Source organism: Hyperolius riggenbachi, chromosome 1 (genome assembly GCF_040937935.1).
Source record: "Hyperolius riggenbachi isolate aHypRig1 chromosome 1, aHypRig1.pri, whole genome shotgun sequence".
Classification (NCBI taxonomy): Eukaryota; Metazoa; Chordata; class Amphibia; order Anura; family Hyperoliidae; genus Hyperolius; species Hyperolius riggenbachi.
In genome coordinates this window covers 532,684,501-532,710,777 of record NC_090646.1, presented here as the reverse complement: position 1 = coordinate 532,710,777, position 26,277 = coordinate 532,684,501, and the positions used below count along the sequence as shown (strand labels likewise).

The 26,277-nt window shown below is 45.3% G+C and overlaps 1 protein-coding gene across 1 annotated transcript in view; it reads left to right on the top strand.

Moving 5' to 3' along the window:
- Positions 1 to 20,949, top strand: part of LZTR1 (leucine zipper like post translational regulator 1) — a 74,659-nt gene extending 53,710 nt beyond the window's left edge. The window contains exons 16-20 of the mRNA XM_068246567.1: positions 385 to 511; positions 5,094 to 5,243; positions 10,222 to 10,327; positions 13,263 to 13,343; positions 20,452 to 20,949. Coding sequence (XP_068102668.1) covers positions 385 to 511; positions 5,094 to 5,243; positions 10,222 to 10,327; positions 13,263 to 13,343; positions 20,452 to 20,568 — 581 coding nt within the window. The 3' untranslated portion in view covers positions 20,569 to 20,949. The remainder of the gene's footprint in view (positions 1 to 384; positions 512 to 5,093; positions 5,244 to 10,221; positions 10,328 to 13,262; positions 13,344 to 20,451) is intronic.
- Positions 20,950 to 26,277: the final 5,328 nt, after the last annotated feature.

The window sequence follows — 26,277 nt, the reverse complement described above, 5'->3', positions numbered from 1 at the left end:
TCTTGCGCCCATTCATGAACTCCGAACATACATTTTGTAAGACTGTGGTAACTTCGAAAAATTGATCATTTTATCGAACTGGAGCTGATCGCACATGATGGAACTAGTCGTCTGATTCTCATCAATCGGACAGAAAATAGCATTGTGTGTCCCCAGCATAATTGCCAGCTAGAGAGATTTATTCTCAGCCGGTGATTGTTGTCATTTAAAAGTCACATGATAAAGCACTTGTTGCCAAAACACTTGGTCATTGAAATCTATTGCCCTCTGCTACTGGAGGGCAGCTAAGTGTTCAGCTGCAGTGCAAAGACAGCAAGGCTCTGAGAGAATAACCTTTTCTTTTATAAGGTAATAATGACCACTTCTCCTTTGTGTATGTTTTAGGCACATCCCTTGTGCAGGATATGAAAGCATGCCTGGAAGGTGCAGGAAGAGATTTCTGTGACATCACTTTGTTGCTGGATGGACACCCAAGACCAGCACACAAAGCCATCCTTGCCGCCCGATCCAGGTGTGCACCGCCTTCTATGGCATGTGTTTATCTGATTGCAGAAACTGAGTACTTAGACATATTTGCAGTTGTTTCCTGAGCATGCTAAAAACAAAAACTTCCTGTGATAGGAAAAAGGAGAATCTTTCAGGCTTAGACTCGATTCCCACATGGGATGGGTCTGCTCGGTTTGGAGCAGACAGTTCAGAGTCTGTTCCATGCTGTTGTCCAGTTACTCTGTAGCAGATGCATTTCCACCATTGGTTTGCATGGGAAACGCATCTGCTTGTCCGGGAATACTCTTTAGGTCAGGAGTTTGCGTTCTGTTTACTGCAACACAGTAGGCTGCTAACAAAATGAGGAACTCTGACCTGGTGCAAAAAAACTGCTTTTGCAGGTTTATTTAAGAAAACAGTTTTTACTTAGAATTCAAAATCATGTCTTATTAAGTTAAATAAATCTGTGCTTGAACTTGGGCTTTAAATTACAGGTGGGCTGGGGCCAGTGCTGCAGTAATGTGAAATGGAATAGAGTGACGTATGAGGATGGGGTTGGTATTAATGCCTCAGTAAGATTGTTACTACCATCCCCATGCACAGCTCTGCACCATCACACATATTTTAGATTATCACAGTAGTGCCACAGTAAGGCTCTGTTTCCACTTGAGCGGAGAACGGACATTTTTGTTCATTCACCGCTCATCCTTAAACTGACAGTGGACTCTATTTTATAAATAGAAGCTGTTCACATTTGTCACTCTACAATGGATTTGTGGGATCCGTTGCGGTAAGCGGACCCCACTTTTGTGCAGTCAGCGATAATCCCAGGTAGGTGGATGCGTTCCCCCTTATAGCCTATGGGGGTAACTCATCTGCCCTGGGCTGCGTGCCCCATCGCTAATCATCGCCCCTCGGTCCCTGTACACAGCCCGGTGGCTGACAGAAGCATGGGAATCTCTATTAGGCTACAAAAGACCAATGGGAATCCTCAGCAACAGGGAGAATTCTCATTGGTTCATGGTGGATGATTCCTGTTGACCACACCTGCTCCACCATTCACTCACGCCATTGCCCATCCTGCTCCATGCATAGCAACAGAATGTGTTGCTTGCCTGAAGAGTAGTGACGCTTATTTACAGCCCTGCACTGCTTAATCGATGACATAACAACAGACTTGCCCATGGAGTAGCCTTTGAGTCAATTGTCCAATTATTTTTGAGTCCCTGTAAAGAAGGGATTGTGTTAAAAATGTGAGGCAACTGAAGCATTTTTTTTAAGCAATCATTTTGTCCTCCCCACTGAATTAAAGCTCAAAGTTGCACATCAACTGCGTCAGAGTTGTTTCATTTAACATTCATTGTGGTAAGGTACAGAACCAATATTAGAAAAAAATGTTGTTTCTGTACAAATCTTTATGGACCTTAACCGTATCTGTAGTGCCTTGGATCGCTCAGAGATTGACTCTGCTATGGTTTTCAATGCATTCTGGATGGGCCTATCGATCTGTTGTTATTCATTTCAAGAAGCAGAGATGACTGACTCTGTCTCTCTGTCCATTACCCTTTCCTACATAAAGAAATGGCAAGATTAGATGTTCTAATGCAGGGCTGCCCAATAGGTCGATCGCGATCTACCGGTAGATCGCGACCGCCTGATTGGTAGATCGCGGCCTCCTGGCCGCATCCCATTGACTTTTGTGGCCAGCAGCTGTAGAACGCGGCCACTTGGCCGCGTCCTATCAGATTCTGCTGCTGGCCGCTGATGTGTCCAATCAGGAGAGGAGAGAGGCGCGGCTGAGAGGCTAAGGGCAGCAGTGTCATGGCTGGGGGCGGCGCTGGAGGCAACACTTCCGCCTCCTCTCACGCTGCCCGCCGGAGCGCTCCCTCAGCCGCCTGGTGATGTGATCTCCGCTGTGAAGTTGGCTGTGCGCACGAGGTGTCATGGCTGCCCGCATCGCTGCTGCACATGGCCTGTATGGGGAGATGACAAACCCGCAGACTCCACAGTTGAAGGGAGGTAAGTGTGCCCGCCCTATACCTAGCTAACCTGTACTGAGGGGACCTATGCCTAGCTAACCTGTACTGAGGGGACCTATGCCTAGCTGACCTGTACTGAGGGGACCTATGCCTAGCTGACCTGTACTGAGGGGACCTATGCCTAGCTAACCTGTACTGAGGGACCTATGCCTAGCTAACCTGTACTGAGGGGACCTATGCCTAGCTGACCTGTACTGAGGGGACCTATGCCTAGCTAACCTGTACTGAAGGGACCTATGCCTAGCTAACCTGTACTGAAGGGACCTATGCCTAGCTAACCTGTACTGAGGGGACCTATGCCTAGCTGACCTGTACTGAGGGGACCTATGCCTAGCTAACCTGTACTGATGGGACCTATACCTAGCTAACCTGTACTGAGGGACCTATGCCTAGCTAACCTGTACTGAGGGGACCTATGCCTAGCTAACCTGTACTGAGGGGACCTATGCCTAGCTAACCTGTACTGAGGGGACCTATGCCTAGCTAACCTGTACTGAGGGGACCTATGCCTAACTACCTTTCAGGGGGGGGGGTGCATTTAAAACGTTGGTAGATCTCCTGGCCTCGGCGAATTTTAAAGTAGCTCGCGAGCCGAAAAAGTGTGGGCACCCCTGTTCTAATGGGACCTTCTGAATGAGTTATCGCTGCTCCCATGAAGGTTTGGCAGACCAGTAACTCCTGGAAAAATGTAACAATATCCGGTAATAGCCTTTACTGTGATTCGGTGGAAGCCGAGAACATTAGGGATGTATTCCCTTCCAGATCAGAACAATTCAGCATTTCATGTACAATGAGGTTACATTTAACAGGGACTGGATGCTTGTAAGTCAGCATTTGTTCAGTCAATTGAAAATGTAATAGGTATTACTTTTGGTCAACCGGTTGAACGATGCAAATTCTTAAGGCAATCATGTTTCTAAATGTAAATTTAGAAATTACCATTTCAAATTTCAAAAATCCCTTGTGGTTATTGCAGCTGTGTTCCTTTTCGTTCTGCTGCTCGGTCTATCCAAGCATAATTGGGCACTGGCACAGGAAATCAGTTTTGCAAACCCAGCCAAATTATTAAAAATGAATAATGCAAAAATGGTATATGTACAGTGTGCAAAATGTTGTGCATTGCCGATTCTGATGTATTCCATTTAATATGTAGTAATGGTGTGAGCCTGACTAGGGCTTCAAAGATTGGTGTGCAATATTTGGAATAGTAAAGGAAATCAGGATGAGGGCAGCCACTCCATTTTACCTGCAGTTAACGTAATTAAAGTGTACCTGAGTTGAAAACTGTATCAGGTACCATACTTACCTGGTGCTTCCTTAAAGCGGAATATAACCCTGCATTTCAACTTTGCTCTAAAACATTATTTACAGCATATTATATGCAAAAAGCTTTTTTTTTTTTTTTTACTAGACCAGCATTGGAAGGGTTACACAGGGCTTTAACGTTCCTGGAGATTTCTGCAGACGCATCCAAAGCTCAGATAGTTGCATTTTGTTTACATAAATGTATCTAAGTGCTGAATGTGACTCACTCTCTCTGACTGAGCTGGAGGACAGCCAAAGTGTGTAACATTCAACACTTAGATACATTTATGTAAACAAAATGTAACTATCTGAGCTTCGGATGCGTCTGCAGAAATCTCCAGGAACTTTAAAGCCCTGTGTAACCCTTCCAATGCTGGTCTATTAAAAAAAAAAATGCTGGTTGCATATAATATACTGTAAATAATGTTTTAGAGCAAAGTTGAAATGCAGGGTTATATTCCGCTTTAAGGCCGCTCAGTCCCTCAGTCTCCTCGGGTGGCTCCTGTTCCCCACTGGACGGCCAGATAGCATGGCCGAGTCGCGCTTTGTCACGCAGGTCTAGCTGCGCACGTGGCCCCATCGCTCGCAGAACACACCCAGCGAAGGAGGCATACGCGACTCAGCCAAGCTATTGGGCCATCCAGCAGGACGCAGGAGCCACCCAGGGAGATGGCGAGGGAACGAGCGGTCTTAAAGCGGAATATAACCCTGCATTTCAACTTTGCTCTCAAACATTATTTACAGTATATTATATGCAACCAGCATTTTTTTTTACTAGACCAGCATTGGAAGGGTTACACAGAGCTTTAAAGTTCCTAGAGAGAACTGCAGACGCGTCCGAAGCTTACATAGATACATTTTGTTTACATAAATGTATCTAAGTGTTGAATGTGACTCATCTCTCTGACTGAGAAGGAGCTGGAGGACAGCCAAAGAGTGTGTAATATTTATCACTTGTTACATTCTATTTAGTTAAATGTATCTATCTGAACTTCTGCATATCTCTCCACGGAACTTTAAACCTCTGTGTTTAACCCTTCCAATGCTGGTCTAGTTAAAAAAAAATGCTGGCTGCATATAATATGCTGTAAATAATGTTTTAGAGCAAAGTTGAAATGCAGGGTTATATTCCGCTTTAAGGGGGCTTAAGGAAGTCCCAGGTAAGTATAGAGCCTGACACTTCTTTCGTCTCAGGTTCCCTTTAAGCTTTGCATATTGTTTTATTGTTTGCTTTGTGCTATATCATTCTCTTCATTTCTGCAGCTATTTTGAGGCCATGTTCAGATCTTTCATGCCTGAGGACGGTCAGGTGAATATCTCTATTGGAGAGATGGTGCCAAGCAAGCAGGCCTTTGAGTCACTGTTGCGATACATTTACTATGGAGAAGTCAATATGCCTCCTGAAGATTCACTGTATCCTTTTTTTTTATTTGGTTGCTTCATTGACTTCCACAGTTAGATAGAACAGTTACCTTGTGCTGCCAGATTGCAGTCTGATGCAAAATACAGTATATGTGTGTTATAGAGCCATGGCCCTCAAATAATAGGAAAAACAAATCAATTTTCCTGACTGCTGTTAGTAGTACACATGGTGTGAGCTTACTGCTTCTGCCTCTTTGATAATTGCAAGGTAATGGTGAACACCGAGAGCAGGCCATAAAAAGCTTCTCCCTGTTTGTATCATGAAGGAAACTATAACAGTGTGTAAGTTATATCAGGGCTGGACAAATCTTAGAAGAAATTGGACAAGGTTCATTAAAAATGGCAGCTGGTGCCTAACTTTTTCCTTGTTTGTGAATATAGCTGGTTCCTTATTTCCTTCTGACTCCTGGACTTTGTGTTAACTTTGTTCACCTATGTCAGTGATGGCTAAACTTTCAGAGGCTGAGTGCCCAAACTGTGACCTAACATCGACTTATTTATCACCGAGTGCCAATGGGGGGGGGGGGGGGGGGGTTGTGGCGCGCCGCACCAAACAATGGGCGTGGCCATGACATTGTATGGGCGGAGCGAACGTAATGATGTAACAGCGAGGCATAAGAAAGCAGTGTTTCCGCCATGATGTGGTGAAACGAGGATTCGCATCATGGGTGTGCAGAAACTGTGTGATGCTATTTATTAGTATACCGTAACACCAAAGCAGCATATATAGCCAACTATGACCATTAAATAATAAATGCAGCAACAGTTACCTCAGACACTAGAAGATAAACGCAATGCGGGCAACATTTCAGCAGAAAATAAATGCAGTGGGCAGCATTTCACCAGAAAATAAAGCAATGTGGGAAACATTTTAGCAGAAAATAACGCAATGTGGGAAACTTTTCACCAGAAAATAATGCAATGTGAGCAACATTTCACCATAAAATAGACGCAGTGGGCCGCATTTCACCATAAAATAGACGCAGTGGGACGCATTTCACCAGAAAATAGACGCAGTGGGCCGCATTTCACCAGAAAATAGACGCAGCGGGCCACATTTCACCAGAAAATAGACGCAGCGGGCCACATTTCACCAGAAAATAAACGCAGTGGGCCACATAAGCAGGTGCAGAGACGAGCAACAAAATGGATACGTGGGATGGAAGGTCTCGCTTACCAAGAAAGGTTAGATAAACTGGGTTTATTTAGTCTAGAGAAAAGACGCATTAGAGGAGATCTAATTAACATGTATAATTACATCAGAGGGCAATATAATAGCTTGGCGGATGAGCTTTTTGTCCCTAGGCCTTCTCAAAGGACTAGAGGGCATGATCTGCCATGGAGGAAAAACGTTTTAGCCATTTATTTAGGAAAGGGTTCTTTACAGTAAGAGTGATTAAGATGTGGAATGCATTGCCACAGGAAGTCGTTATGGCAAACTATACCTGCATTTAAAGGGGGCTTAGATGCTTTCCTTGCGTTGAAAGACATCCATGGCTACAATTACTAGGTTATGCCTAATGATGTTGATCCAGGGATTTTATCTGATTGCCATCTGGAGTCGGGAAGGAATTTTGGGCCACAATTTACCAGAAAATACATGCAATGTGGGAAACATTTTAGCAGAAAAGAACACAGTGGGCCGCATTTTACCTGCAAAAAAAGTAATGTACTCACCTGACAGAAGTCTTCTCTCTCGGCCGGGCTCTGACGTGCATCTCCCCCGGACGATCCTCCTGCAGTCTCCCACGCTGACAGGCAGAGAGCAGGGCTACAGCAAGATGGCGCCCTAAGCCCTGTACTGGAGACACAAATAGTCTCCAGTACAGGGCTACGAACGCCATCTTCCCGTAGCCCTGCTCTGCCTCCCGGGAGACTGCGGGCTATGAACTGGCGCGGCGACCAGTTCATAAGCAGCGTTGGCGTGCCAGCAGATTAGGCTACGCGTGCCATAGGTTCGCCATTGCTGACCTATGTTTTGCTGTCTGCTGACTTATGCGTTTTAGAGGTCAGGTTATCCTATATGCATATGTCAACATGTGTCTTAGGGCTGGATCCACGGTTAGATGGCGTCGGCTTGTTTCGGGCTAGTCAGCCCCTTTTCTGCTAGAAAAACATTTGCTATCATTTCCTGCTCGACCGTCAACGCATTGAGATGAACGTTCCTATTCATCTCAGTGCGGCACGCAGCGGATCTCGGCGGTATACAGGGATGGGCGCCAGCATCCGTTCATCTGAAACATCCCTATAGGAAAACGCAGCTGAGGTGAGCGCTAAGGACATAACAATAGAGAGTCTAGAATGACCTCATGAGCCACCCAATGTTGCTTAAAGATGTGGCGCGCTGGATCTTTAGTGACATTGATGCTCTACTGACCCCCTGACACAATGGAGCTGGACATTGCTCACTTCTGTCACCAGTCATCGCTTCTGCGCCCTCCATAGCAACAGATGCAAGGCTGGCTTGCCAGTTGGGTGATGGTAAAAGCTATGTGGAACACTGTAACAATTGTATGTATGAGTGACTGAGTGTACATATATTGATAGATGTAAATGGACTGTGTATGTGTTTGTCACCCAACAGTGTTACATTTTATATAGCACTGCAATATATAATGGCATTATAGAAATAAAGATAATACAATTGGTATTAAAGGATACCAGATGTCAAAAAATCCTAATATGCAGTGGGTAGGGGAGTAAGAGCTAATACTTACCGCTCCTTCTGTTCTGCTCAGCCAGCCTCTGTTCTCCTGTAATCCTTCCTGGTTTTCTCAGCAAGTCAGATGACTCTCCTGACTTGTCTTCCGGACATACTGCGCCGCGCATGCGCAGTATGTCCTTTCTGTTTTCTTCGTGGCCGCACATAATGATGTAGCAGGCTACCAAACCAGGTTCAGTTGTCTCATGGCTGTGGACACCGCACACTCAAATCTAGTAACAGTGACCACGCAGTGATAACTCGCCTGTCCTGCAGGCTTGTATATGTTACGGCCAAAACCAGAAATCGGCCAATTCTTGAATTGGCCGGCCGTTTCTAGAACTGGCTGATTTGACGTCGGTCAAAGTCCAAAATGCTGGGAATTTCTGACATTGGCCGGCCAATTCTAGACACGGCCAAAGTCAGTCGGCCAAAGTCCAAAACGCACAAATTCCAGAACATCCCGGGTCCTGTCCAGCACCATGAATGGCACTTCCGCTCTGCTCTGAAAGATACAGCATACTAATCTTTTTCTTTAAAAAAAAAAAAAAATAAGCATTTAATTACAGCTGATACAAATCCTGCAATAAATCTGCAGTGTGTCTACATCCTGCTTTCTTGGGAGAAGACATTGTTAACATCCTGTGCTTTTAAATTACCTGCTCTGCTGTGGAAGTCAGGTGACACAGGGGAGAGATCAAATTACAGTGGTGATTAGTCACAGATGAGGGGGAATGCATGGCTGTGGGTGCTTTGCTGGGGGGCTGTCCATGGCTGGGGGTGCTTTGCTGGGGGGCTGTGCATGGCTGGGGGTGCTTTGCTGGGGGGCTGTGCATGGCTGGGGGTGCTCTGCTGGGGGCTGTGCAGGGCTGTGGGTGCTCTGCTGGGGGCTGTGCAGGGCTGTGGGTGCTCTGCTGGGGGCTGTGCAGGGCTGTGGGTGCTTTGTGGGGGGCTGTGCATGGCTGGGGGGGGTCTTTGCTGGGGGGCTGTGCGTGCTCTGCTGGGGGGCTGTGTATGGCTGTGGGTGTTCTGCGCTGCGCATCGCTGGGGGGGTCTTTGCTGGGGGGCTGTGCATGGCTGTGGTGGGTGCTTTGCTGGGGGGCTGTGCATGGCTGTGGGTGCTCTGCTAGGGGGCTGTGCATGGCTTTGGGTGTTCTGCGCATGGCTGGGGGGGGTCTTTGCTAGGGGGCTGTGCATGGCTGTGGGTGTTCTGTGCATGGCTGGGGGGGGGGGGGCTGTGCATGGCTGTGGTGGGTGCTTTGCTGGGGGGCTGTGCATGGCTGGTGGGGGGGGGGTCTTTGCTGGGCTGGTCGTGGCTGGAAATGCTTTGCATGGTCGAGGGGGGGGGCGGCTTTGCATAGCTGGGGGTGCTTTGCTGCGCTGGGGGGAGCTTTACTGGGCTGGGGGGAGCTTTACTGGGCTGGGGGAGCGTTGCTGGAGGCGCCGCCAGGAAGCCCCGCTCACCTCATCCCCTGCTGCCGCTAAGTACTCAGACCTCCGATCAGGGCGACCACCAGGCGGAGAAAGGCAGAGCAGCGCGCACGCTACCCTCCCGGACCCATACACTTCCAATGCAGAAGAAGTGTTTAATGACGTCACTTCTGCATTGAAGTGTTCGGGTCCAGCGGGTCTCGCGTGAGCTGTGCTGGCAGCTGCTATGCCTCTCTGCCTCCCTGCTACGGTCGCCCTGATCGGAGGTCTGAATACGTTAGCGGCAGCCGCAGCAGGGGATGAGGTGAGCGGGGCTTCTTGGCGGCGGTGAGCGGGACTTCGGGACTTGGCCGGCCACGTGAAGTCACAACGCGTTCTGGCCGGCCAAAGTCCGAAACTGAAGCCCGTTTCACACATTGGCCGCATGAGCCGGCCACTTCGCATACTGACCGGCCAGAACCCGAAGTGGCCAGACTTCGGGTTCTGGCCGTAACATATATACCAAACTGCAGCCTCTAGCTTGGATCACATTACATTGCAGTTCCAGTAGCAGCCAGTTTAGACTGTTGTGCTCAGTACAGTACAAGGCCCACGGCTTCACTACTCAGTGTGATGACATTATCCTATTTGTCCCTGTTATGACTTTAAAATGAATAGAACATAATTGGTCATATTGATGGAAATGATAAAATCTCCCTATGATGACCCCAGAGCACTGTGGGTTGCCTCATTAGATAAGAACTACCGTATGTGACCAGTACAAAAATACTCAGATGGTGAGGTGAGAGAGGAACTGAAGACAGAAATGATGTGAAACATCCTTAACTAGCCTTTCAGTTACCTGTTCTCTGCTCCCTATTACTATGGATTCTTCAGCAACAGACTGCAGGCCTATTGCAGGCAGAACCTGGAGATGAATGTGACAGTGGAGAACGTGCTTCAGGTAGGAATGCCGATAAAGCTTGCCAGCCACTAAGATCACACCTCACATAAACCAGCAGGGCATGTGTTTGCATGACCTGATCACTTGCCTTGAATAATCAGCATTGCTTCTTAATTCTAACTTTCTTTGAGGCCCTGTGAGTGATTTACAGGATGAGTGTCTGCAATAGCGAGTCATTGAGATGCCAGTAATTCCGAGTTGATATAAATCTCATGCAAATGTATTCAGCCTGAAGATGAACCGTTACAATATAGCAGTGTTTGCATTTGATCTTTTTCCTTTTTCAGACAGCATAAAATGACCATAAAGCCCCATCTACATGATACGATTCTTTGTGCGATTCGATTAATATACGATTAAATCCGACGTGTCAGATCGGGATTCGATTCAATTCGATTTGCCATTGTTTTGCAATAGCAAATCGAATTGAACCTAATCGAATCCCGATCGGACATGTCGGATTTAATCGGATCGTAAATAGAATCGTAATCGAATCGCACAAAGAATCGTATCATGTAGATTGGGTTTAAGATTTGCATCAACTCCAGATCTGCAGATCATTCATTGTGCATCACTAGTCTACAAGTAGCACAAAGGAAGACAATCATTTTAATCTGGAGGATAATTGAGGAGCTGCTCTTAAAGAAAACCTGAACTGAAAATAAAAAGTCAAAATAACCATACACATGTCATACTTGCCTCCCATGTAGTCTACTCCTCAATCTCTTTCTCCTCTCCTGCGTCCCATTTGTCCACTGTGATCAATGGATTTCTCCCTCCTCCATGTTAAAAATCGCCATTACCCTATAACAGCTTCCTGGTCAGCACACTTTTAAACTGTAATATCACCCACATGAGCCAAAGGGAAACATTGACATTACCTTGCACATTCAGTTATAACTGACAGCTGCTGATATCTAACTGACAGCAACTGGTATATTTCAGTTCTGACAAAATATTGTCAGAACTGAAAGGGATCACTGTAAGAAGAAAATGGTATGCCTCTGAGAGGAACTGATGGCGAGGTAAGTATGTAATATTCATTTGCAGCTACATCATGTGTTTATTTTAAATAATTTTACTCGCTTCAGGTTCATACACACCAACCATCTGCCAAACTTGTCTGTTCACATGCTCAACAGTTGTCTTTTATGCAGCACAATTGTCAAACAGCTTTTGTTGTGAAACAGGTTGAAACCACTAAAAAAATCTTTTGCTATTGTTCAAAAAGCTGATAAGACTCGTAAGAAGTCAATCCAACAGTTGGATTGAGGTCTTATCAGTTTTAGCAGCTGTTTGAATAATAGCAAAATACTTTTTTTTAGTTGTTTCAACTTGTTTCACAACAATAGCTGTATGGGGCTTAACAGACAAGTTTGGTAGATAGTTGGTAGGTGTGTATGAACCTTTATATGCATCTATAATAAGTAACCTTAATATGTTTGTATACTTTTTTTAAAAAAATTATAGTGACAGAACTCTAAGTTTGATAGCATTATTTGGACTATTAAAAAAAGTCTGCTTGAATAAGAACAAGTGCCATGATTACTGTAGCATAATTCTATTGCTTTACCCCAAAATAGCATACCATGGCTATACAAAACATATCTGGTTTGCAGCATCTTTCAAATGAAATGTTCCTATAACAAAAAATGACCTTAAAGGACCACTATCGCAAAAAAAAAGTAGGCAGTGAAAATCTGACAGAACCAACAGGCTTTGGGCCAGTCCATCTCTTCATAAGGGCTCGTTTCCATAAGACGCAGTGCGATGCGGCTACATAGCCACATCGCACCGCGGGTGTCCTGAAACGCATGCACGGCAATGGAACAGTTACCATTGCGTGCATGTTGTGCGGAGCGATCCGAGAATCTGCAGCATGCTGCAGATTCTCACATGACCGCAACCGTCCGCACCCGCGTCCCATCTCCTCAATTCACTTCGGCATCGGGAGATGTGGAAGTGACACGGCAAGCAGCGGAAGTGATGCAATGCAGTTAGGTAGCTGCATTCACATCACTTTATGAATTGAAAAGGGCCCTTAGGGATTCTCAGGGTTTTCTTTGTTTTCAACAGCATTTCCTGAACAGCAGTTGCAAAGTCTGACAAAATACTAGCGTGCAAGTCAGTAGGGAGGCTGGTTGGTATCTTACTATTTTGGCAGTTAAACGGCTGTTCAGGAAATGCTGTTAAAAACAAAGAAAACCCTGAGAATCCCCTAGGAGGAGATGGACTGGCCTAAAACCTGTCAATTCTGTCAGATTTTAACTGCCTACTTTTTTCACGATAGTGGTTCCTTAAGGCATTTTGGAGTGGAGTGACTGATCTCATCTGAAAGAGGTCACAGCGCATGTACAACAGCCAGGATACCAATTCTACAGTCAGGTAAATGTACTGGTACATGTTTGGATTTATTAAAAGGCCACAAAGGCCCGGGCTTTGGGTGGCTGCAGTCAAAGGTGGCACCTGGCCTTCAAATGGGGATGGCTACATATGAAAGAGAAAGATGCAAATGGGGATCAACACATGGGAAAAGGGAAGCTGATGCTCAAGGCATAAAAGAGAGGGGCTGCAGTACATGTTCCACATGGAAGAGGGGGCTGCACATAGATGGGGAGCCACAACACACTTGGCCTAGGGGCGGAAAATGTATAAATCCAGCCTTGGGTATGTATGACATGTGCACTCACCTCTGCTCATGCTAGAATGAGCAGTCTTCTTGAAGTTGGTATCCTTTCACATGGTTGTCTTTAATAAAATACCATATAGTCTTGCTGCAGTAAGTAAAGTCAAGATGAAGTTATGGAGCTACGGCAATTCATAACACTTTAAACAGTGTTAATTTCTGCTCAACAATTAAATTGTATTGCAGTTAAAACCATCGTTTTTATTTTTTAAATGTTATTCGTTACGTTCATTTTTGCTTTTTCTTTAGATCCTAGAGGCTGCAGATAAGACACAAGCCCTAGATATGAAGAAGCATTGCCTTCACATCATTGTCCATCAGTTCACCAAGGTTGGTGGCATCTTTTCTTGGGCTCTGGGACCATGCTGTCCTCCCCTCTTCAGTGTTGGAGCAGGCTTTTCTTCTGGCTCTTACAACAACTAACCTTGTCCTCTGTGTATGTGTGTGTACTACATGAGAGCATAGAGGGCTAATAACACCATGTGCCTTGTTTGATAAATGTCTGTTATCTTACTGTATATGGTGGCTTCTGTTGAGATTTCTACTCATTTGATGGGAGCCTAATGGAGTAAGGGAATCCATGTCATCATGCACCAGTCCTGCATCCACATGTATTACAGCTGCTCTGTGACCACCTTGAATGAGAACATGCATACTTTTTTTCCTACTGATTGCCTAGGAAAGTCAGGATCTTGGCATGCATTCTGTGCAGAGTTGGTGCTAGAGAACCATTGGCTGCTCCATTCCTCAAATTATACTATAACTATATTTACCTTTAGGTATTGTCTGTGGATGGATAAGTGGTGCCATGTACTGCTCATTGTTCTGAATGTGTGCTCATCAGTCTGTACTACTTTCTAGAGTTCTGTCCACTTTCTACTAATTCTGTGGACCAATAAAAATCATTTCATTGTCTGTCCTGTCTCTGTGCATGGCTTTTAACACTTTAATGACTAATTGTCAGAAAACTGCTATGTGTACATTTATCAAACTATCCAAGAGGTAGTAGCAGGGGAAAATAGAACTGTGCACAAGGTCCAAACGATGACAGGAAAGGCCTTTAAGATACTAAAAAGAGAGGTACACTTTATTATTAAAAGTATTTATTTATGGTCAGTCAGTGCAGGTGTGACAACTTTATATGATGGGAGGGTCCTTGTTTATCCCCCTCCATATCTAAGAGTGGGGTGTAACTATCTGTAGATATGCTGCCTGTCCAGCACCAGATCTTAGTCGGAAAATAGTGGACCAATCCAGCAAACTATCCTCGTTGGGTTTATAGATATATATTATGTTGCACTGAAAACACCATATTTTTCACTGTATAAGATGCTCCGGAATATAAGACGCACCTAGGTTAAAAGGGCAAAAACCAGGGTAAAAAAATATATGTACTAAACCTGGTACGTCCATGTTCCAGGAGCGTCTTGTAGATGTTCTTTCCCAAATGATATCCTCCTGTGTCCCCTTCTGTTCTGCCAGATGTCCCTCCTGTCCCCAAGAGTCCCCCCTTCTGTCCTCCCAGGTGTCCCCCCTTCTGTCCTCCCAGGTGTCCCCCCTTCTGTCCTCCCAGGTGTCCCCCCTTCTGTCCTCCCAGGTGTCCCCCCCCCCCCCCCCAATTTTGTCCTCCCAGGCCCCCCCCCCCTTCCGGCGTCCCAGGGGTCCCCCCTTCTGTCCTCCCAAGTGTCCCCCCCCTTCTGTCCTCCCAGGTGTCCCCCCCCCCCCCCCGTCCTCCCAGGTGTCCCCGTTACCTTCCCTGTGTCCACGATTCCCTCCACGACAAGGGAGAGGGAAGCTGGCACACAGAGGAGATAACGAGGACATGGGGGAGATAGCAGGGACACAGGGAAGGGAAACGTGGACATGGGAGAGGTAAAAGGGACACAGAGGATAGAAGCGGAGGCGCAGGACGGAGCGGGAACACGGGGAATCTCCGTGGCGGCGGGCGTTCGTAAGTCGGGGAATCCTTGCCTTTGCCATATAAGACGCAGGGATTTTCTCCCTCATATGAAGTTGTCTCACCCGCACTGACCATATATACTTATAATAATAAAGTGTATCTCTCTTTTTAGTACCTTTTAGGGCTTTTCAGGCCTCGTTTGGACCTTGTGCACAATGGGGTTAAGTCACTAGGAGAAATAGCATGAGTAACCTCCTGTTACTCGCGCTATTTCATCAGCATGCCTTAATTGCATGCTGGGCGTGACAGGCAGCCTGTTGGGCCAATCAGATACTTTAATGTGACTGGACCCAAAGGGGCTCAGGGCGGAAGGAGTGCAGCGGGTGTAAAGTTACTAGTACTTGCTATGCTGCTACACAGTAGCATAGCGTGCACTTCTGAAATGGAGGTTGATTACGCGCTGTACGCGGTCACTAGCGCGCAATTAAGGCACGCTGATGAAATAGCGCGAGTAACAGGAGGATACTCCCGCTATTTCTCTTTGTGAATCAACCCCAATGTGTACATTTAGGTTGAGTTCACATTTGAGCAGGGCTGTGTAGTGGGAGTCTTTGAGTCAGAGCAATTTTCGTTTACCTGGAGTCAGTCGGTGGTTTCATAAACGTCAGTCGGGTGATTTTTGTACCAACTCCACAACCCTGGTAAGTATTAGACTAAGAAGTCGAGGAGTCGGAGACATTTTGGGTACCTGGAATTGTTGTTTTCATAAACTGAGGTGTCAGAGTTAGATGATTTTTGTACCGACTCCACAGCCCTGTATTTGAGGGCAGAAAACACCCCCTAAGTTACCCTTTTCAATGCTTGTCCTGTCCACTTATACATGCTTTAGTGCAGTCACAGAACCAAAACCTGGGGCACAGTAAGGGCTGGTGCACACCAAGAGCACTTCTGAGCGCTTTTTAAAACTCTAGCGCTTTGAAAGGTGCTTGGCTAATGTATTTGAATGGGATGGATCACACCAGAGCGATGTGATTTTTTTTTTTCTTTTTTTTTTCCCCCAAATGTAAACGCGGGTTCGGCAGCATTTCTGAGGGGATTCAGCTTCACCGTAGAGCATAGGAAAGTGGAAAATCGCTCTAAAAAACACTAGAATAGAGTGACTTTCCAAGCTGTTTCGTTTACAAAAGCTGTACACTTCCAGCTCTACTGTACAAAAACAAAAACCACATCAAAATGTTACAAAAATCACTAGGCATATCTAGAAAAGTGCTAGGCACATGCCTGAATTAGCTTTGAAAAATGGATTAAAAAAAAAACGCTGAGCGTTTGCAATTGCGCTATCCTTTTTTGGGTGTGCACCAGCCCTAACTGTCCACAGCCATATCTGTGTGTATGAAGCAGGCAGTTTTTCTGTTGCTGCGTGTGAAAATAGGAGGTAGATGGTTACTGGACCTCTTCTTTTTTTTTTTTTTTTTTTTTTTTTTTAGGGGGGGGGGGAATCTGCTGCATCATAAAGAGAACCTGGATTAAAAATGTAAAAATGCCACAATTGTATGATTTAGCCCTTTGCCCAAGATTTCAATCAAAAGTGCTGCATGTATTAATTCTATATTTATTTAGTGCAGGTAAATATTCTGTGTTTTCATGTTGCAGGTAAATATTCTGTGTTTTCATGTTGATTCATGCAAATTGCCTCAGTTCCATTACATGGCAACCATATGGTGCTTGTTGCCCAGCAGATTGGGGCTGAACAGTGTGAAAGTGGCCTTGACTGTATATGTCTGGAAAAAGTGTTGACTGTGGCCAGTAAGGGCCCATTCACAATCGGGCGCTTTGTGCCCAAGATTCACGCTTTGCTAATCGCCAGCGATCAGCAAAGCGCTGCTGCACAAGTAATCCTAAGGAATTACTCTCATCGCCGATCGCAAATGCGCTACATTCAGGTCTTTACCGGCAATTGTGTCACGATTCTCATTCACTGGAATGAGAATCACTAATCTCAAACGCTGAAAAAAGTACAATAACACAACATACATTTTGCGTACCCGAGTGTGAATGGAGCCCAAGTGGTGTGCAGACTTTGCTGTTATGACTGGTAAATGGATAAAAAAATGTTATGTTTGCATTCCAGCACTGCTTGCCGTGAATGTCAAAAGTTGAAGCCCAGCATTGATTCCGGGGCTGTGCAGTCTGAGCAATTTTGGGTACTTTGAGTCACAGTCGGTGGTTTCATAAAACTGGGAGTCAGATTATTTTTTTACCAACTCCACAGCCCTGATAAGTATTAGACTAAGGAGTCCAAGTCGAAGAGTCGGAGCAATTTTGGGTACCCGGAGTCGGTGGTTTCATAACCTGAAGAGTCAGAGTCGGATGATTTTTGTACCGACTTCGCAGCCCTGGTTGATTCTCTGAGTCTGAGGGATAAGTGTAGTCTAAAGCCTAGGTTTTCAACATGTGGTACGCGTACTCCAGGGGGTACTTCTGATGGTTTCAGGGGGTACTCTGGCTTGATGTACTTAACCAAGAATAACAAATTTCGAGTTTTAAAAATTGATAAATCTTATTCAAACACTAGATTAGTATTTTAGCTACGGTTAAAATCAATAGTAAATGCTTGGAAATTGTTTAGAATCAATTATAATGTACTACGATTGAATATATATTTGTCAAGGGGTACTTGTGATAATGTTTATTATGCTAGGGGGTACTTGGTGAGTAGAGATGTCGCAAACCTCCGATTTTCGGTTCGCGAACCTCCACGGAAAGTTCGGTTTGCAAAAAAGTTTGCGAACCGCAATAGACTTCAATGGGGATGCGAGCTTACATACTGTGGCTGGAGATTGAACCCAAGTCTCGGTGTATGGTAGATAACTAACATATCCATTATACCACCAACACTTCTAGCTGAAGCTAGCCTAGCATGTACAATTTATGCTCAATCCAAAAGAAAAATCATGCTTTTCTCCTGGCAGACTCAAAGCACCAGAGTTGCAGCCACTAGGGCACACTTTATAGGCAGTAGCAGTGTTGGGAAGACTTGCCTAAGGTCTCCTACTGAATAGGTGCTGGCTTACTGAGCAGACAGAGCCGAGATTCGAACCCTGGTCTCCTGTGCCAGAGGCAGAGCCCTTAACCATTACACCATCCAGCCACTGCTTAAGGATATGTAGGCAGGCATGGCCTTGCCTTTCGTGGTCAACAGTTGACAAGACAAATAACATTTATATCTCGCTTTTCTCCTGGCGGACTCAAAGCGCCAGAGCTGCAGCCACTAGGGCACGCTCTATAGGCAGTAGCAGTGTTAGGAAGACTTGCCTAAGGTCTCCTACTGAATAGGTGCTGGCTTACTCAATAGACAGAGCCGAGATTCGAACCTTGGTCTCCTGTGTCAGAGGCAGAGCCCTTAACCACTACACCATCCAGCCACTGTTTAAGGATATGTAGCCAGGCATGGCCTTGTCTTTTGTGTTCAACAGTTGTCAAGCGAAAACAAGACAAATAACATTTATATCACACTTTTCTCCTGGCAGACTCAAAGCACCAGAGCTGCAGCCACTAGGGCACGCTCTATAGGCAGTATAGCAGGAAGACTTGCCTAAGGTCTCCTACTGAATAGGTGCTGGCTTACTCGACAGACAGTCGAGATTCGAACCCTGGTCTCCTGTGTCAGATGCAGAGCCCTTAACCATTACACCATCCAGCCACTGCTTAAGGATATGTAGCATGGCCTTGCCTTTTTGTGTTCAACAGTTGTCCAAAGAGAACCCCCAGATAGCTAGGTAGATTCATATCTCTCTCTCTCTCTCTCTCCCCGCGGAATTGTATTTTTGCGCATAAATGGTACATGCAAGGCTGGCTTCAGCATGTAGTGTTGGTGGTGGCAAGGCCATGCCTGGCTACATATCCTTAAGCAGTGGCTGGATGGTGTAATGGTTAAGGGCTCTGTCTCTGACACAGGAGACCAGGGTTCGAATCTCAGCTCTGTCTGCTCAGTAAGCCAGTACCTATTCAGTAGGAGACTTAAGTTTTCCCAACACTGCTACTGCCTATAGTGTGCCCTAGTGGCTGCAGCTCTGGTGCTTTTAGTCTGCCAGGAGAAAAGCATGATATAAATGTTATTTTTCTTTTGGATTGAGCATAAATTGTACATGCTAGGCTAGCTTCAGCTAGAAGTGTTGGTGGTATAATGGATATGTTAGTTACCTACCATACACTGAGACCTGGGTTCAATCCCCAGCCACTTTATGTAAGCTGGCTTTTGAAATACTGGAATTCCCTGGCAGATGAGACCCTCCTCCCTCCGGTAGGAGGGAGGAGGGAATAGATAGGAGGGTAAAGGGAAGCAGCTGTCCCTTAACTAATTAGTGTAGGCAGACAAGTGAGTCAAATGGTATAAGGACCTTGCTTGGAGGAGGCAGGGGGGCGGGCCTCCAGCAGTTAGAGCAGTGTGTTTGGCAATAATGTGCCTGCTGACTGTGATGTAGAGGGTCAAAGTTTTGCTCAATAGAGCATTATGGGGCGAATCGAACTCCCGCAAAAGTTCGCCTGCGAACAGTTCGCTACATCTCTATTGGTGAGTACTGGGTTTTAACCACTTGATGACCCACCCTTTACCCCCCCTTAAGGACCAGCGCTGTTTTGAGTGATCTGTGCTGGGTGGGCTGTGCAGCCCCCAGCACAGATCAGGTTGCAGGCAGAGAGATCAGATTGCCCCCCTTTTTTCCCCCCTATGGGGATGATGTGCAGGGGGGGGTCTGATCTCTCCTGCCTGCCTGGGTGTTGCGGGGGGGGGGGGGGGGCACCTCAAAGCCCCCCTCCACGGCAAAATCCTCCCCCTCCCTCTCCTACCTGCCCCCCCCCCCCCCCCCCGGCGTTTGAGGCTGCACAGGACGCTATCCGTCCTGTGCAGCCAGTGACGGGACGTCCCCTGTCACATGGCGGCGATCCCCGGCCGCTGATTGGCCGGGGATCGCCGATCTGCCTTACGGCGCTGCTGCGCAGCAGCGCCGTACAATGTAAACAAAGCGGATTATTTCCGCTTGTGTTAACATTTAGCCTGCGAGCCGCCATCGGCGGCCCGCAGGCTATTCACGGAGCCCCCCGCCGTGATTTGACAGGAAGCAGCCGCTCGCGCGAGCGGCTGCTTCCTAATTAATCAGCCTGCAGCTGGCGACGCAGTACTGCGTCGCTGGTCCTGCAGCTGCCACTTTGCCGACGCACGGTATAAGCGTGCGGTCGGCAAGTGGTTAAAAGGGGTACAAACCAATAAAATGTTGAGAAACACTGGTCTAAAGGATGCTTTCTCTCCCAGCAAAACAAACACATGCAAAATCACAAATTTCTCACTATGCAGATGCTACACTTTTATTACTTGTGTCTCTTTGTGAATAAACCTCCTGGGCTCACTTTGACATTTTTTGCTAGTAGAGTTTGAGCCACACGTAACAATGGGAAACCTATCAGTGTAAGTTTATGCATCCAAGTAGAAGATGCCACAGAGAATCCTCACTATTTCCTCCTTTCATTCCTCATGTGAAGGTCGCCAAGCTACCGAACCTGCGCTCGCTAAGCCAGCATCTGCTGATCAACATAATTGAGTCTCTGGCCAGTCACATCTCGGACAAGCAGTGCGCAGAACTGGGCTCAGACATATGAGCGGCTTCCCTCTAACACTCCAGCATGGGCCGACTGGACATTGCCAACCAATCGCTGAAGCATTCCTCGCTGCTGAAATAGATTGCTCTACAATCAGACGCATGGGACCATGACAATGATCCAGCACCTAGCAGACATGAATAGCTGCTGCTGTGACTGAATATCCTCTTTAATGTTAACGGTGACGAGATTTGCACTGCGCCTTATAGCAGTAACAAGTCAAGTTTAATGAAATTATATTTAAAAGGGACACTATCATTCAAACATAATAAGCACCTTTTATATATTTAACATCTGTGTTTAACTTCTGCTTTAGTGTTAAATCTGATTGATTTTTTTTTTTTTTGTACATAAAGTTGCAGGGTTTTTTTTTTTTTTTTTTTTTTTTTATTAACAGAAAATGTCCAACTGAGAAAAATTGTAAACAAATAAAAGCTATGACTGCATGTTAAGAGATATGTTACCTGAAACAGTCATTTGTGATCTTTTTTTCTTTTAGGTAGGGACTGTCAGAGAGATGAAAATAATTCCAGGTTACTGCAGGCTTATGCAAATTTTTATGCAGATTAAAAATAGGCCAATCAAATCCTGCCAAGGAGGAATATGATTGGTGCGTATTCATGCTGCATAGGTTTTCATACAAAATGGCCCATTAAGTCAACCCAGTCTGACAAAGTGCAATCAGCTAGACCAGATTCTTGTGACAGGTTCCACACTGATTTGAGTGATGAACCCAACTCCATGTTACAAAGTGTATAGCTTTCTAAACCGTGTACTTAATATAGAGTATTCCTCAATGATCAGAAGTCCTAACAAAGGCCTATTAGTAGGGATGGTCAGTGCAATGCAAATAATTCTGAGTTGATGCAGGATTATGCAAATTTTGTATGTAACTTATGCTATTTGAAAAATCTAAGGCTGCTTATATTTGAATACAAAATTTGCATAATCCAGCATCAATAATTTACATTTTACTTTGTATTGACTATGCTTTACTGTATGTGTCGCATCACACACCTGACCTAACACATGATACAACTTTTCCCTCGGTTATGATCTTGTTTTTTACATGGAGCCCAATGCCCCAGTGTGAACTTTGCCTTAGTGACTTTTAGACTTTTAACGAAAGTCTTCAGCCCTTTCCAGCAGAATAATTACATTTTTGTTCTGCTGAAATATTAAGAGTTTAACAGAATGCACTTGTTTTTGAGGAGATTTGTTTATTAAATAAAAAAATATGGATGAAGGCCATGTTAAATTTACACCGGATCCAAATCTAAAAAAAAGACTTCATTCCATAAAGCATCGATCTCAGCCAAGTACCAGGTACTCTGGGTGTAAGATATTACACATTGGTATTCCACCTCTGAGAGGATTCAGGGCTCTTTTTTACAGGCAGTTGATAGGCAGTGAAATGCCTCTCAGACTCTCACTGCTGCCAGGTAACTGCTTGCTGAGCACACAGTTCAACAGTCCATGGAAAAGAGACCTAAGAAACCTTTAACCGGTACTATTTGGCAGGGCAATTACACTACTTGTAACCATGGGATTAGACAAGATACAGAACATTTATAGCATACTTTTTCTCCTGGCAGCCTCAAAGCACCAGAGCTGCAGCCTCCATGGGTGACCAGGATCATTAGGGGGCCTTGCCCAAAGACTCCTTACTGTTCTACATACTGGCTTGAGCTGAGATTCAAACTCGTCAGATGGCTCAAATCACACATCAAAGGCAACAACCTTACCAGTACACTATCTAGCTGGCTAATGGGATGCACAATACCAGTTCAGATAAGAACCTACAATTTGGGTTGCTAGGAGACCCCTTCCTTTGCTGGCTCAGTGGATATGGGAAAGATGCCAAGAGATGAGGGTGAGTTTATACACAGGAAATACCTCATGAATTAGACTGTTGCTATCCGTGGCTCCGGTTTTGATCAGGTTTTAAAAACAGAGCCACGGATATGTTTCCGGACCTAGTGTGAACTAGCCCTAATACTAGGAGGTAATATGTTGGCCATGTTTGATTTACTCAAACAAGATTAAATATCTCTGAGCATTTATTTTTTTAAATCTGCAATTACGCCATGCCTGGAAAGCAAAATGTGCCTCTACTACACAATGTTTTTCACGTTACCCATTAGTTGGCATACTAAGATCTAAAGGGCTCATTTCTGACATTTACGCTCACCAAAATGAATGGAATCCATCTTTTAGTTAAAAAAAAAAAATTACTTTTGGCTCCTGATTTGGGACAGCCCCGCCATGATAAACCAATTTTGGGGTTCAGTTGTGAGTCTCTCATCTGGATTGTTGGTAAGATGTGCAACTCTGCATTGTAACAAGTGAACAATACACATCTTCACTTATTACAATGCAATCTATGCACTGGTGAAAAGAGTGCTATATCTAAAACCTTGAGATTTCACAAAGAGAATTGTATCAGTTCCTTGGAATAAGCTCCTAATCCTATACAATCAGTAATTGTAAAACCAAAGGTGTGCAAACTCAGGTACAGGGTAGTATTCATTGCTCAGCACTGACTTCATGCATATGAATAATCCAGATGTTTACCTGGATGGCTGCATAATCATATTCACATCAACTGACTTGAAAGGCTTCTGCACACATCTGTGAGGTTAAACTCATCCCCCTCTCAGCAATCGCCTATTGTTGAGCTAAAGTTCATAGACATCAGATAAAATCTGCTCAGTGTGTACGATTTCAGTGTGCTTATTTTCAGAAATGTACATATTGTGCCACATATTTCTGTACATCAGGAGAGTGTAAGCTACACTTTGCAGTATTTCAATGTGGACTCCATACACAATACAAGCCATATGTGACTGATGATACATAGATATGAAATCCAGCAGCCCTCAGGACATGCTCTGCAGTGAAAGAAAATATCTCATGCCTGTGTTGTGGAAAGTGAAGGAACAGGGGTGCAGGAAGAAACTACTGCTATTCTAAACTGTCTAAATGCATGTACACACGCACACCTGGTGCCTATAAGCACTGATGTCCTGGCACCCTAGACTTCGCCCTCCATGAACCTACAAACACCCGCTGAAGTGCACCACAAGTGTGCTGGCTGGCCCAGCTGTCACTTCTCACTTACTTTCCTTGCCCGTCACAGAGCTGCTTAGCATCAGGTAGCCAGAGGTACTCCCAACTGGAGGGAGATCTGGTTACTGGAATGTTGCGACCCGGGAGAGTAGCCTCTCATTTACACTCTGCTCGGTACTCTGGAGGGAGGCACTTGGGGAGGTGAGTGAGCTGCTTTTCCATCTTTAGGTGCTTGTAGGCATGTGCCTACAGTGCCTTATGGTAAATCCAGCCCTGTCGATCCCGCAGGTGGCGCTCCATGTGTCAAATGCTATGCTGGCAAGGGTATACCCAAGCGATGCATTCAGCTGCTTTGGGCAGGGCCGGCTATATCCACAATGGGGCCCTGGGCAAAAAAATTACATGGAGATCCCCTGACCCTTTTGTTCCTGAACTCCCCCAGGTAGTATTGGGTTTTCCCCTGGGGCCCCAGAGCAGTGCTCTACACCACCAATGCTGCTTCCATCTTCACCTCCGCTGGCACCTCTTCTCCGTCACAGGTCAGCATGTACATATACACCTCACATGCCGCCTGATCATGGAGAAGAGACAGCTAGCGGGATGAAGACGGAAGCACACAGGCTGACGGATGAGGGAGCTGGCCAAATAGGTGTTTGTTCCACTGCAAATACTCTGAAAGGAGCCCCAGGGAATCACAATTGGGGGGTCCATTAGCCAGCTCTGGGGCCCTGGACAATGGCTCAGTTTGTCCCTATGGGGAAAAGAAGAGTGACAACTGTGTGGTGCTTGACAGAGCTGCTTTGATGGTTGAGGTAAAGAGAGGAACTATGCATAGGGGGGTGTTGTCATTTTAAGATAAAGTATGCCTTCATTGAGTTCAATATACTGTGTCACATACTGTATGTTCCTAAGAAAAACATGCACATTTGTAGAACACAAATTAAGGAAAACCAAAGAATTCATTCCTACTTACTAAGCCAGAATTGTTTGTATCAGTACTAGAAATGGTCAATGTGATGCAAATAATTGTTGATGCAGGATTATGAAAATGTATGAGGTTTGAAAATGGACCATACAAATCCTGCCAAGGTGGAATTCGATTGGTCCATATGCATGCAAAATTTACATAATCCTACATCAATTCAGAATTATTTGTATGTCATTGGCATCCATAATCAGTAAAGTATTCTGTTTATGACTAAAGACTGACATATATTCCCTGCATATCATTGAAATTTGCCTGCCAGAAAGTAACAAAATGCCGCTGTCTATAGAACAAAACCGTTTTTTGTTTTTTTTTCACGTTTACCACCACACAGAAGGCTGTGTGAACCAGGCCTAACAATTTACAGCACTATATGTTGATACACTGGCAGATTTAGAGAGTGATAAATGTTTTTCTGCCCTCAAATCCGTCCTTGTAAAAAAGGACAATTAGTTTCAGAACAATTCATTGAGAAGCTTCACTTCAGTGTGTTATCTTGTCTAAACATCTTTCTGTGCTTCTTATCTGCTGTGCCTGTGACAATCCTATAGCCGCATCTACACGCGTAGATGCGGACGTGATGTTCCTTATCAATCGAGCCGCTGATGTGGCTCGATTGATAAGATCCGACAGGATGGATCTCCCCACCGTCGATTCCCTGCTCGCTCCCCGCGAGGGGACAATGGCAGGGAATCGAGCGGAAGATAAGCGGGGACGAGCGGGAAATCGAATGCGGCGCACGCGCGGCGAGCGGGGACGCGGCGGGCATGTGCGGGGACACGGAAGAGGCGATCCGGCGGCTAATCGAGCCGCCGGATCGCAGCCTTATCTACCCGTGTAGATGAGGCTTATGAGCAGGATTCAGTTGGAGGGGAAAGCATACATTTATCTTGAACCATCTATTTGACAAAAAATCTCGTGGCAGATCGCTCCAGACCAGTCTTATCAGCTGACCGACGGACTGTACACACGCCCGATTTGACGTCCGGACGACTGAACGACGGGACGTCCAAACGACCCGTCGTTTAAAAAATTCCGACGTGTGTATGGGCCTTAATGCTGGGAATACACCATGAGATTTTTTGGCAAATAGATGGTTCACTAGATAATTTTCAACAGGTCCAATCTGATTTTCGATTGTTTTTTCTGATCGATTTTTCATAGAAGTGAATGGAAATCGATCAGAAAAACGATCGGAAAATCGTTCGGACAGTAAATCTGCTGAAAAATCTCATTGTAAATTACCAGTATAATGGCAAAGAAAACACACTCCCACACAGATCATTTCTGATGGCTGAGGCCATGCGAGTGTAATTTAGGGAGATACATATTGAAGGACCAAAAGACTTAATGTAAATAAGCAGTTGAAAATTATCAGACACGCCTTACACTTAAATTGTGATTTGACTTTTTTTTTATGTGCCTGGCATTCAACTTTACACTTTTGTTCCTTAAGAATTGGTTCACACCAGGACACAGCTAGTTAGGCTGTCATTCCTAATGCATGCAAGGAAATCATTTTACAACTCATTTAATAAAAACAAAATTAGCATATTGATTGAAGACATGAGCTTTTACAGTGGTGCTGTTATAACATGTTGAGCAGAGACTTAATCACGCGGGAAACAGCAAGCAGAGGATGGTTAATGCATCAG